Source organism: Tupaia chinensis, unplaced genomic scaffold (assembly GCF_000334495.1).
Source record: "Tupaia chinensis unplaced genomic scaffold, TupChi_1.0 Scaffold000037_21, whole genome shotgun sequence".
In the NCBI taxonomy this organism is placed as follows: domain Eukaryota; kingdom Metazoa; phylum Chordata; class Mammalia; order Scandentia; family Tupaiidae; genus Tupaia; species Tupaia belangeri.
Window position 1 is genome coordinate 197,902 of NW_006159480.1, and position 14,112 is coordinate 212,013.

The following is a 14,112-nucleotide window of genomic DNA, read 5'->3' on the forward strand; positions in this document are numbered from 1 at the left end:
CTCTGGTCAAATGAAAAGAAATTAATAAATAAAGTTAAATGGAATAATTATTTTTAAAAAAAGTTTGTATAATCAAAAGTACCATAAACAAAGACATAATGGGAAAATATTTGCTACTTAAATGATGGGAAAAGGTTTATATCCCTAAAGGAAAAACACTGTCTAAAAATAGCGATAAAGACCAAGAATCAAATTTTAAAAATATGAGCAATGGGGGATCAGCGGTTGGTGTAATGGCTATGTCACTGGATGCCCATGTAGTCGACCATGGCTCGAGTCCTGTACCCAGCAGCTTAAACTCACGTCAGGTACGTGTGCTTGCATGCCCAAGATCCCAAGAGGAGAATGGAGGAGAAGGGATTGCAGTGTGGCCATCCCTCCTGGGGAGTGAATTCTCACTTTCTGTCTCTCTTTCTGGCGACTGCACATGCCCTATAGCAAAAATCTCTCAAAAAAAATAAATAAATAAATATATGAGCAGTGGATCAGAGAAGATAATTCAGAGGGGAAAAAAGAGTAATAGTTAAATCTTGGCCTGGTGACTTGTAAAAACACACTAAGCACATGTGCATATTTGCCTAAAATCCTGACAGGATGCAGAAATAAAGGAGAAGAGATTGCAACATGCCCAACATGACCATGCCCCATTGAGTGGGTGCTTTCTCCCTCTCCTTCTCTCTGGTCAGTGAACATGCCTCCCAGCTATTAAAAAATATCTTTTAAGGGCTAGCAGGTGGCATAGTGGTTAAGGTGCTAGACTCCCACATGGTCAACTACTGAGAGTCCAGTTCAAGTCCTGGACTTGGCAGCTTGAAAATCACATCAGCCATGTTTGCATGCATGCCCATAATCCCAGGAGGAGAATGGAGGAGAAAGGATTGCGTCATGGTCACCACCCCTGGGTGGTGATTCCTCACTTTCCCTCTCACTTTCCCTCTCTCTGTCTGTCTCTCTCTAGCAAGCGCATATGTCCTATGGAAAAAAAACTAAGTTTTTTTATTTTTTAATTAAAATGTTACATATAAAAGATATATATGTGTATATATATATAGATCTATATCATATATACACATGTATATATAAAAGATATATATTTATATATAAAAGATGTGTGTATATATATCTTTTCATTTTTTTAAGTTTTGTAACTTTTATTGGGAAAAATGCTCTCACATACAGGATTCAGGGCCTCGATTATAAACTCTGACAGCAGCTACATTTGTTCCTGGACTTTGGTTGTTATTTCTAAATTGTGAGTTGCTTTGTTTTTTTTCCTGTTTGTTTTTGGTTTTTGTTTTTTTGCTATAGGGCACATGCACACATCAGAGATACAGAAAAAGAGAGAGAGGAATGGAGAAAGCCCATGTCTTAGCAGAGGGGCAGGGGGACACACTACAATCTCTTCTCCTCCGTTCTCCTCTTAAGATTTTGGTCATGCACAAATATGCATCCAGCATGTTTTTCAAGCTGCCAGGTCTAGTACTTAAACTACACAGTCAGCCACGTGAGATCCAGTTGCTTTAACCACCGTGCCACCAGGTGGCCCGCTTTGCTCATTTTTCTGTAACCTGATAATTCTCTGGAATTTAGGATCTGTTTTGTGACATATAAAGTTCAGAGTTGGAGTTCAGATACCAAGATAACGTCTTCGGTGGCTTTGTCATGGAGCCTCGAGAGTTAACCTGAGGAAGAAGTGGAGAAACCTGAAGAAAAACAGCAGACACCTCAGGTGGTACCTGATGATTCTTAAACTTTTTATGATCAGACTCTTAGCAAAGACTTGGAAGAAAACGTAGAGGCTCTGTTGATGAACCAGAGCCTGATCCTAAACCAGAACCAGAGCAAGAACCTGTATCTGATAACCAAGAGGAAATGCCTGAGCCAGTGTTAGAAGAAACTATCTCTGAGGATGCGTAGAAGAGTTCTTCTCCAGCACCTACAGACATAGCTCAGACAGTATGGGAAGGCTCAAGGATATTTTCTTGGTCACCTGTAACCAGTAAGATTCAGTAATCCAAACCTCCCACCCACTGGAGTTGTTCCAGTTACTGGGATACCATCTCATGTTGTTACAGTGCCAGCTTCCCAACCCTGTCCAGAGTCTAAGTCTGAATTTCAGAATCCACCACAAGGGCCTCAGAGGGATCACAGAATGTGAGAACAGTGAGTAAATATTCCTTCTGAGAAGGGTCCCAGACCAACCGATGAGGCTAGTGAGCAAGACGATGTCAACCTTGACAATCACCAACTCTTCATTGACAACCTGCCTCGTGAGGTGAACAAGTCAAAGCTGAAATATTTCTTTTCAAAATTTTGGAAATGTGGTGAAGCTGTGCATTAATGGTAGTGAGCAATTACCCAATTTTAGAATTGTTGTGATTGACAACTTTGTATCTGTTCAGAAAATCCTTTGCAATAGGCTCATCATGTTCAGAGATGAGGCCTAAGTCTGTCAAAGAGAAGAAGACTCAAGGTGCCAGGGTAGGGGATCAAGATAACTGCCTGCTAGGACCTAGAGGTGCTTGAGGTGGGCTAGATGATAGAATGAAAGGCTCCTCTTGGAAGCATGGTGCCAAAACCAGATTTGAAACAGGAAGGGGAATTGCTCCAAGGCAGTAATTTCTTGTCATTGATCTTCATGCAGTACAAACCCAGTACAAACCCAGTACCTGCAAGACAGAAATTTCTTCAGCCAGCCCTTGACATCCTAGAGTACTTTTCTAGTCTTTATAAACTGCTTCAGTTTATACAGCTTCACATCTTTGTTACTAGTGCGTACTCACTCCTTCTTCCTTTCTTCTGCTGACTCTTTAAGTCTTCACTTCCAAATGTGTAGAATAATATTTTAGGAGTAATGGATTTTAAAAGGAGAAGAGAAAAAAAGACAATTTTCTTGCTTACTTTGCATATACAGGTTGGTGTTTTTGATTTTGTCTTTGTGTTAGAGAGAGAGTATTTTGCTGTAGGGTACATGCACTCACTGTAGAGACAGAGAGACAGAAAGAGAGAAATCACCCTCTGGAGAGTGGGGGGGATGGGCATGCTGCAATCCTTTCTCTATTCTCCTTTCAAGATTTTGGGCACACATGCACTTGTACCCGGTGTGAGTGTTAAGCCCCCAGGTCCAGGACTTGAACTGCTACATGGGAGTCTACCAGCATAACTATCACACCATCTACTGGTCCCAAGGCTGGATATATATATATTTTTTGGGGGAGTGGGAGGAGTTTTTTTGCTATAGGGTATGTGTGCTCACCAGACAGATAGAGATAGAGAGAGACAGAGAGACAGAAAGCAAGAAATCACCCCCCCCAGAGGGGATGGCCACACCGCAATTCCTTCTCCTCCATTCTCCTCTCGGGATCTTGGGCATGCACGCACATCAACCCTGCATGAGTTTTAAGCCACCAGGTCCGGGACTCAAATCATGGACGACTACATGGGAGTTCAGTGACTTAGCCATTACGCTAACTGCTGGTCCCAAGGCTGGATATTTTTAACAGCTATTTAAAAAAAAAATGTGTCTCGCTTATTCCTGACATTTGGTATGCTTCATTCATGGAATATTTCTTATTTTCTACATGTTTCCAAAGCCTGTTAGAAATTCATGATTTGGCAAACATTTTGAAAGCAAAAAATAACAAAATTGTTTGAAAGTAATGACTACCTTTTTTTTTTTTTAGTTTTTATTTTTATTTAAATGTATTTACTTACATTCATTCACTATACATCATTACAACCCTTCCGATATGGAGAAACTGCCATTGAAAAAGTTGACAAGTTTGGGTCTGCCCATATGGTTAAAAACTGAATAAAAAAGTTTAATAGAGTTTTTCTTTTGATATGATCACAGAATGATTCTGAAGTCTACTGTTTTTACCATTGACATTTAGTTTGTAAGATAGGTTTTAAATGTGTGGAATGCAACTGATAGATTTTTCTTGAACTGTTAGATTTTTTTGAAGCAGTTTTTTTTGTTGTTGTTTAATTTGTAAAAAAAAAAAAAAATCTCGAAATCCTATTAACAAGAAACCAGACCAGAACGGTTGTGCCTATTTCTCTTTTATTTCAGTTTTGGCAATTGGTCAAAGAAAAAAAATCTAGATTTGTTTTATTAGGTTCAGAGTGTGTGAGAAATTGTATAATCCCTTTTTTATCACCTTGTATGTCTTCCATAAACATTTATTATGACTTTTCTAAAACTGAGGCTCAAAATTGGAATGCCTTTGAGGACAGATTCCTCTATAGAGGTCCTTTGACCTAAAGAGTTCAGCACTTGTATTAAGTTTTCTTTTTGATATATAATCAGATTCATAATCATAACCCATAAGAAACAGTGAGCCTTTATTTTTAGAGGTTTTTGGGTTTTTTTTTTTTTAAGAGATTTTTGCCTTAGGGTGCATGCACTCACTGGAGAGAGAGACTAAGACAGTGAGAGAGAAAGCGACAAATCACTCCCTGGGGGGGGGGGTGATGATCATTCCACAATCCCTTCTCCTCCTGGGATCTTGGGGACTCACACACACGCATGCACACACGCACGCGCGCCTGATGTGATTTTTAAGTCACCAGGTCTGGGACTTGAACTGCAGTCAGCCATGTGGGAGCCCAGTGATGTTACCCCACCATCTGCTGGTCCCAAGAGTGATATTAATTTTAGACTTTACTGCTGTGATCAAGTGCCTGCAGTTTTTTTTTTTCTTTAAATGATAGCCATATGGTGAATTTTCTAATTTATTATGGTTCTCCTTTATTAATAAGTATGCAGTGGGTGTTTTTAGGAAATAGCTAATTTTTATTAAAATATTTCTGGGAAAAAATTTAATCTGGCATTATAGACTAATATTAATTTTAACTAGTATGTTAATTGTGGAGTGCTGTGTGTTAAGTGTGTGAAGGTTCAGTTTATACATGTATGAAGTAAGCCTTTGTGTTATAACTCATCATTAGTCATTGAAGGGCAACCAGGTTTTCAGATATAATGCTTATCTTTCTCCTTAACAGTGTTCATCCTTGGGACTGTCATTTAAGGATAGTAGATGAAGGGGGCCACCAGGTGGAATGGTGGTTAAAGTGCTAAATTCTCACATGGTCAACTGCAGTTTGAGTCCTGGACCTGGTAGCTTGCTTTCTCACTTTCTCACTTTCTCCGTCTCTCTCTCTCTCTCTCTCTCATGTGTACGTGCCCTATAGCAAGTTAAAAAATTAATAATAATAAATAAAATTAAATAAATAATTCTTTTCAAAAAGAAAAAGAATATGGATGTTTTGTTTAGTTTGTCATTAAGAGGCTAGTTATAGGGGCCTGCAGGTGGCATAGTGGTTAAGGGTACTGGACTCCCACTTAAAATTATTCTTTTTTAAAAATCCACAATAATAAAAAGAAGTTAGCTGTACTAAAAGTGTAATGTTATCAGTTTGGTCCTCGTACCTCAAATCTTTGAAAATTGACAGTATCTCCTTCGTATAAAGAAACTTGAGTAACTGGGGGGAAAAATAAATTACAGATTCATTCTGGTGCAAAATGTTTGAGGTCTATGCATATTTTCTTCATAATATGCATTCCCTATGAACTTTTTGAAGACCCCTCATATACATGGCTGTTAACCACTGATTCTTGCTAAAAATAGTATAAAAATATGATCAAATTTTGTGTGTATTTTTCTGATTTTCTTTAACATACATTATCCTTTTACATTTAGAAAACTGCTATTTAAAAAAAAGAAGAAACAAAAGAAAAAAGGGGGCCAACAGGTGTTGTGGTGGTTGAGGTGTTCGACTTCAAGATGACTGAGTTTTGAGTCCCAGACGCAGAGGCTTGAAAATCATGCCAGGCACATGGGCATATGTGCCCAAAATCTCTAGAGGAGAATAGAGGAGGGGGGATTGTGGCATGGCCATCCCTGGGGGATGATTTCCCACTTTCCCTCTCTTTCTCTGGCAAGTATACATGCCCTATGGCAAAACCCACCCTAAAAGAAAAGAAAAATCCTTTAGCCAAAATCCCCCTGACACACATTTAGAGCACACATAAGATAGGTGGGACTATAAACTGAATTTTATAGTCATCCAGTACATTTTACAGTCCTGTCTGTAAAATATATCATGAGAAAATTTGTCAGAAAGTCATTGAAATTGTAAACTCAGACTGAGGGTGGAAAAATATTAGTTGCCAGCATTTCTCTTTCTTCGGGAAACAGGGCTCTCTATAAGTCACGGAGAATTGCAGGGAAACCAAATATTTACAGATTCTTAGATATTATTGACCTCATGAGATCTGTCCATGACATCAGAATATATTCGGTCAGCTCAAGGTAAGCCCAAAAAGATGGTTTTCACAAACTCTTCTCCAGTTTTCTGATTCCCAGCTCCTCCTAGAGCCGCAGCCCCTACCCCAATGTCCGCAATGTGTACATCTCATAACTATTAGTAAAGATAGCTCTCTGTGTCTTTCAGAGTCACATCTTGTGATCTATGTTTATTGTAGACCAAACTACTCTATGACAGGTCCTGGAAACAATGATTGTTAAAAGTCAGAAATTCCATGTTTTGGTGCTCAAAATTTACATGTTTTACCAAAATGTAATATCAGCATATCCAAAACCATAACAAACACCAAGATTTCATCTCTCCCATCCAAGGAATATGAAGGAGGAAAAGAATCCCAGCCGTATATGGTAGGTGATTACTGAAAGCAGTCACCACATTGCATAAAATATTGAACAGATTCAGTTCATGTTACAGAAAATCTATCTGGTGGTTTCGTGGGGGAGCTTTGGGGCAATGGGAGGCTCAATGCCCAGAAACCAACTCAGAGGTGAGGAATGAGGTAGTTTGGACTAAGGAAATGACACTGAAAGGGAGAAGAAGGGGACAAATATATATAATATATTTTTTTTAAGTAGACTGTATTCTAGTGGATAGGAGCAGAATCTAGGTGTTTCCTAGGTTTCTAGCTTGAAAAGACTAGACATTTTCACCAATCTAGATCAGAAATGCAGAAGAGCTAGGTTTCTAAGGGAAAGGTGACGAGCTTAATACAAGTGACAGGTGGAATTTCTCTTTAAGTTGTGTTGTCTGCAGTTCAGGGAAGTCAGGACTGGTGTTAGAAATTTAGAAGTATATTTGAAAGGGATGCAATGCCTAGTATGAAATTTGTTAACACATAAAAGCAAAAACTACAAGAGAAAAGTGTAAACAGACCTATCCTCAAATTTTAGAAGGTCTAATCTTCTAGCTGAGGTTCAGTTGCAAACTCACACAGGGGAGAGCATAAAGATTTACCGAAAACGGGCTAGCAGGTGGTGCGGTGGTTAAGGCACTGGACTCCCACATAGCCAACTATGGTTCGAGTCTCAGACCTAGTGGTTTTCTTTCTCACTTTCTCTTTTTCTTATTCTCTCTCTCTCTCTCTCTCTCTCTCTCTCTCTCTCTCTCTTTCTCTCCCTCTCTGTAATGATTGCATGTGCCCTGTAGCAAATCATTTTTTAAATTATAAATAAAAGTAAATAAATAATTATTTTGAAAAATTTGCCAATAATATTAATTTCAGCCTTGAACATCATATTTTCTTTTACTGGTCTACTGTTCTCATTAGAAGAAAGTCACAGGTTATGCAAAGCTCAAGGATGACAGGCCAGTTTCCTGAAAGGTTGTATAACACACACTTGTCTAATAGTGTGTTCACACAACACCTGTTCCTACTTATTCAGTAATCCAGAAAGAACAGTGAGATACTCTCTTTGAGTAGTTATTTATACTACTTCTAAATAGCATATTTATTTTTAGAATAATTATATATATTATCACATGAATGTGTAATATATTTCTTCATCACAGCTTTTTTTCTCTTTATTCATGATCGAGCATGCATGCATGTGAGAGAGAGAAAACCTGCCACAGAGTCTGGTCATGTCATGAACCCTTTCCTCCAGTTCTTCAGCCCATCAGTACATGGGTACTTGCACATGTTCCTAGCATATTGCAGGCTGACCAGACCAGGTATTTGAACCACAGTAGCCATGTGAGATCTGACTTCTCCTGAATAGTGCATTACCTCTGTGCCACAGAGCCATCCCCATTATAGCTTTCTAGCTCTGTCTTTATATATAGTTTTGTAATATATTTTATTTCATAATTTCTACACTTTGTTTTGTTTTTGGAGAGGTTTTTGCTATAGGGTGCGTGTGCTTGCCAGAAAGACACAGAGAGAGAGAGAGACAGAGAGACAGGAAGTAAGAAATCACCCCCCAGGGGGGATGGCCACACTGCAATCCCTTCTCCTCCATTCTCCTCTCAGGATCTTGGGCACGCACGCACATGTGCCTGGCTTGAGTTTAAACCACCAGGTCCAGGACTCGAACTGCGGACGACTACATGGGAGTCCAGCAACACAGCCATTACGTCAATAATTTCTACACTTTGAATTTACTTTCTGTTTAGTTATAAATCTGGTTAACATCCAATAGAGCTTTTGCATTTTTGTTCATTTATTCATAAATTAGTATCCCCTTTCTTAGCCCCCAAGTAGGCAATTTATTTTAAATTATTTAATATGTAATAGTTTTCTTTGTCATACAAAAATAATGACTATTGTTTAGGAGATAATTGGGATACAAAAGTTTTATTGTACTCACTGAGCGGCAAAGGAATTTACATGTTCTAGTATCAAAATATTTTATTGGCTCATCATATTAAAGTTTCTTGAATTGTCTCTCTATGATTTACCCCAAATTTCATCTTCCAATCGTAACTAAATAAAAAAATCTTAGTACCAACCAAATATGAATGTGAGTAAGCAAATTCAAATGTTAAAAGCCTCAAGTTCTTAATCATCTTCATTTCTTCCAGGTATTTAGACACTGAGAAGCTCAGAGAGCATGAATATAGGTACACATGTGGACTAGAAAAGATACACCTTGTGACCAGCAGGTGGTGTGGTGGTTAAGGAGCTGGATTCCCACATGGTCAGCCATGGTTCAAGTCCTGGACCTGGTGACTTGCTTTCTTACTTTCTTTCTCTCTCTCTCTCTGGTCAAACTAACAAGTAATAATAAATAAATAAAATAATAAAAGTTTTAAAGAAAAGGAAAGATACACCTTTGAGAATAAGCACCAAAGAGAATAGTGCTCAACATTTGGTATCAATGAGAAATGTGACCAGTACACAATATTTCAACAATCACTGTGACCAAAGTCTTTCATAATAAACAAGGACACTATATTTCTCTCAAGAGAGAGAGAGACATTTTTGCTATAGAAAGTGTGTGCTCACTGGAGGGACAGAGAGAAACAGAGAGACAGAAAATGAGAAATCACCCCCCAGGGGTGGATGGCAACTCCACAATCCCTTATCCTCCATTCTCCTCTCAGGATCTTGGGCACTCACGCACATGCACTTGGCATGAGTTTTAAGCCACCAGGTCCAGGACTTGAATCATGGTTGACTACATGAGAGTCCAGAGTCGTAATCATTATGCCATCTGCTAGTCCCTTGGACACTATATTTCAAGGCTGAATTCACTCCTCTCAATATTTTCAGGATTCATACAACAAGATTTCTCTATTAAGAACTGACCAAACGGGCTAGTAGGTGAAGTAGTGGTTAAGGTGCTGGACTATCATGTGGCCGACCACAGTTTGAGTTTGGACCTGGTGGTTTGAAAATCACAGGGCCATATGTGCATGCATGCTCAAAATCCCAGGAGGAGAAAGGAAAAGATGCAATTGTGGCATGGCCGTCCCCCCTAGGGGGTAATCACTTACCCTCTCCCTGTCTCCCCCTCTCTCTCTCCAGTAATCACTGTATGACAAGAACCATTAAAAAAGAAAAAAAGAATTGACCAGAAAGGATTAATAGTAGATATTTAAAACACTAAACTTAAAAGATTTGTGAAATGTTTTGTGAAAGAGATTACTTTCCAAGAAGAATCAAAATGACTCTGAATTTCTTGGTCTGTTTATGAAAGAACTGTTCCTGAAACTGAAAGCCTTAATGAACAGTCTCCTCATTGCCACCTTCATCTCCTTATTCCTAAAGGTGTAAATGACGGGATTCATAAAAGGAGTGATAAGGGCATCAAAGATAGCTAAAAATTTATCTATGGGTAAGGTAGGGAATGGCCACACATAAACAACAATACAAGGACCAAAGAAAAGAACCACCACAGTGATGTGAGCTGAGAGAGTTGAGAGGGCTTTGGATGAACCACCAGAAGAGTGCTTACGAACTGTGACCAGGATGAAGATGTACGACAAAATCAAGATGAAGAAGGTGCCCATGGAGATGAACCCACTGTTGGCAGTGACCAGAAACTCCAATCTGTAGGTGTCTATACATGCAAGTTTGATGAATCGAGGAAAATCACAATAAAAGCTATCCATTTTGTTGGAACCACAAAAGGGTAAATTTACAACAAAAGCCAGTTGGGCCACAGAATGGATGAGTCCAATCGTCCAAGAAGCAGCCAAAAGAGAAATGCATGTTTTTGAGCTCATGATGGTCAGGTAGTGGAGAGGCTTACAGATAGCGATGTATCGGTCACAGGCCATGACTATGAGCAACACCATCTCTGTACCCCCCACGGTGTGAATAAAGAACATCTGAGTAATGCACCCTTTCAAGGAGATGACTTTATGTTTTCTGAAAAGGTCATAAATCATCTTAGGAGTTGCAATGCTGGAAACACCTGTATCAATGAAGGAAAGATTTGCCAGCAAGAAGTACATCGGAGAATGCAAGTGATGGTCTGAGATGATCGTGAGTACAATGAGAAGGTTTCCCAGCATACTTGCTATGTAAAATGTTGTAAAAAACAGAAAAAGGAGAATCTGAATCTCCAAAGAACAGGTGAATCCCAGCAGCAAAAATTCAGACACCACTGAGTGATTTCTTCCATCCATCTATTTCATGTGCAAAGCTGACTCGAGTTGTCTAAAGAGCACATAAAGAGAAAAACATAATTTTTAAGTTGAAAGGGATGTCCTGGCTATAGAGTGTTGATACAAATGTCAAAAACTAAAGGTCACTTGGTCATTTTAAACCGTTTTCATACTATGAGATTTCACAAAGCACTAGACCAAGAATTTTTTCCATGCCTAGATACTTAATACCATTTAATTAATGGCCTCGGATTTAATTTGGACTTTAGAGTATAATCAAGAAGGAAAAATGTAAACAAAAGCACCTAAGAATTTAAAGAGAGTTATACTAGGAATCAAAGAAACTTGTATTTCCTATTTCTACACAGAAAAAAAAAAAGGCACCACAGAGGGGAACAAATGAAAATGGAGACAAGTTATTTACCTTTATGTGTTATATGTGGTCACTTTACTACATTCGGTAGTTTTATTTGTTTGGGGTTTTGTTTTTAGAAATGCCTTGGGTTATCTAGGTTTGTAGTCATGTCATCAGCAAAGAGAGAGAATTTTCTCATATCTAATGTTTACTAGTTTGATTAAGACAGTATTCATGTCCCCGCTTAAATATCAGTTTCTGCACTCTTTGGCAGAAATTGAAAGACTGGAAGATATAAAAGCAGATAGGGCAACTGTAGATAATAAAGACAGTCGAGGAGAGGGTGGGTAGTGGGGGGATAGGAGGGAGGAAAATCAGGGAAAGAAAGAATATTTAACAGACCCAAAAAATAAAAAGGTATCTGTTGACGATAATATATATGATAATGTTTTGGACTGGACTAGTATCCACTGTGTTCATGCTAGGGAAAATCATGTTGTATGCTGTAAGGATGTACAGTGATTGGGACTAGCAGTTGGCATAATGGCTATGTCACTGGACTCTCATGTAGTAGACTGCAGTTCGAGTCCCGGACCTGGCTTAAACTCATGACAGGCGCGTGTGCATGCATGCCCATGATCCCAAGAGGAGAATGGAGGAGAAGGGATTGCGGTGTGGCCATCCCCCCTGGGGGGTGATTTCTCACTTTCTGTCTCTTTGTCTCTCTCTTTCTGGTGGGCACACATGCCCTATAGCAAAAAAAAACAAAAAAAAACCTCTAAAAAATAAAAAAAGTGAATGCTTAGTGGGCCAGCAGACGGTGCCGTGGTTACACCATGGACTCCCACATGGCTGACCACTGTTCGAGTCTTGAACCTGGTGGCTTAAAAATCATGCTGGGCACATGTGCATGTGTGTTAAGAAACCAGGAGAATGAAGAAGGGATTGTGCCATTGTCAGACGTAATAAATAAATTAATAAAGTTTTTAAAAGAGCTTGATTGGGAGGGGCCAGCAGTTAGCGTAATGGCTATGTCGTTGGACTCCCATGTAGTCGACCATGGTTCGCGTCCCGGACCCAGTGGCTTAAAACTCACACCAGGTGCGTGTGCATGCGTGCCCAAGATCCCGAGAGGAGAATGGAGGAGAAGGGATTGCAGCATGGCCATCCCCCCTGGGGGGTGATTTCTCACTTTCTGTCTCTCCGTCTCTCTCTGTCTGTCTGGCAAGCTCAGGCTCCCTACAGCAAAAACCTCTCCAAATAAAAAAAAAAAGAGAGAGAGAGAGTTTGATTGGGGCCAGCAGGTGATGTGGTGGTTGACAGCACTGGACTCTCATATGACCAACCATAGTTGTTCGAGTCCCAGACCTGGTGGCTTGCCTTCTTGCTTGCTCTCTCTCTCTCTCTCTCTCTCTCCCTCTCTCTCTCTCTGTCGCATACACACACACACACACACACACACACACACACACACACGCTCTGTCCCTCTCTGGTCAAATAAATGGATAAATAAATAAAGTTAAATAAAATATTTTTTAAAAGAATTTGATTAGTTTTAAGGCTCTAAACTTAGAATTGAACTCATCTCAAATATTTTCTGTCCCAATGAAGTCTGACCTTAAAAACAAATGAAATAGTTAATTTTTTCCTACAAGATAACAAAAAATTAGAATTTAAAATGAAAATTAGATAGTATCTTTCCAAATATTGAGATGAGCAGATGGTGTAATGGTTACATTTCTGGACTCCCACATAGTTGACCATGGTTCAAATCCCAGACCTGGCAATTTAAGCTCACACCAAACATGTGTGTGTGCAATGTCCAAAATCCCAAGAGGAGAACGGAGAAGGGATTGCAGCAGGGCCATCTCCCCAGGGGGTGGGGGGGGTGATTTCTTATTTTCTGGCTTTCTATCTCTCTCTATCCCTCCAATGAGTGCACATGTCCTATAGAAAAAAATCTCTCTAAATATATATGTATATATTTCCAAATATCAAAATATGAGGTATTATATAGTTCATTTAAACTAGTTTATCCATTTTTTATATTTAATAATCTGGACAAAGGGATGTTCCATATTGGTTTAAATTAAATAATCAGGCTCAGCTATAGTGGCTCAAGCTGTGGGGCAAATTGAGGGACACAACTGATGCTGGAGTCATTTGGGAGGCCCAGGTTCAGATTCCAGGTTAACTGAATGCACCAGGCACGCCCATGTGCACCGTAATCCTGGTTGGCTAGAAGACTGGGGGCAGGATTGCAGCCAGGGAGAGACTCTCTCTCTCTCTCCCTCCCTCTCTCTATTTCAAGAAATAAATGCAGCCATGGTACAGTGATAATGCTGCAGTGTTAATGCCCTGCTCAAGAGAAGCCAGATCCTACATGGTGACCACCATTCAAATTCCTCGCACTATATAAATAAGAATATTATTTAAGTTGTTGCATTGTCCTCTTATTCTAAGGGACTTTTTTTCTCCTTGAGTCCCTGCCACCTTCCTGAAACTGGTCTCATGAGGATCACCAAATGCCTTAGAGCAGCTAAATTTTCTTCTTTTTTTTAAGAGAGTTTTTTACTATAGGGTGTGTGTGCTCACCAGGGAGACAAAAAGCAAGAAATCACCCCCTAGGGAGGATGACCATGCTGCAATTTCCTCTCCTCAATTTCTCTCTTGGGATTTTGGGCACACACCCAGCATGAGTTTTAAACCGCAGGGTTCAGAACTTAAACCACAGTCAACTACATAGGAGTCCAGAAACATAATCATTACACCATCTGCTGGTCCCAATTTTCATCCTCATGATCTCTCTGCATCATTTCTTTTCTTTTCTTTTTCTTTTCTTTTTTTTTTTTTTTTTAGAGGTTTTTTTTTTTTTA

General features: G+C 39.3%; 1 protein-coding gene and 1 pseudogene across 1 annotated transcript; one reads left to right on the forward strand and one right to left on the reverse strand.

Annotated features, from left to right (window-relative positions):
- Positions 1-210: 210 nt before the first annotated feature.
- Positions 211-2,619, forward strand: LOC102500074 (ras GTPase-activating protein-binding protein 1 pseudogene; annotated as a pseudogene).
- Positions 2,620-9,930: 7,311 nt separating this feature from the next.
- On the reverse strand, positions 9,931-10,902 carry LOC102500489 (olfactory receptor 4F3/4F16/4F29-like). Its single transcript, XM_006140558.1, has one exon. It carries the CDS (start codon positions 10,900-10,902, stop codon positions 9,931-9,933), a length of 972 nt encoding a protein of 323 aa, XP_006140620.1.
- Positions 10,903-14,112: the final 3,210 nt, after the last annotated feature.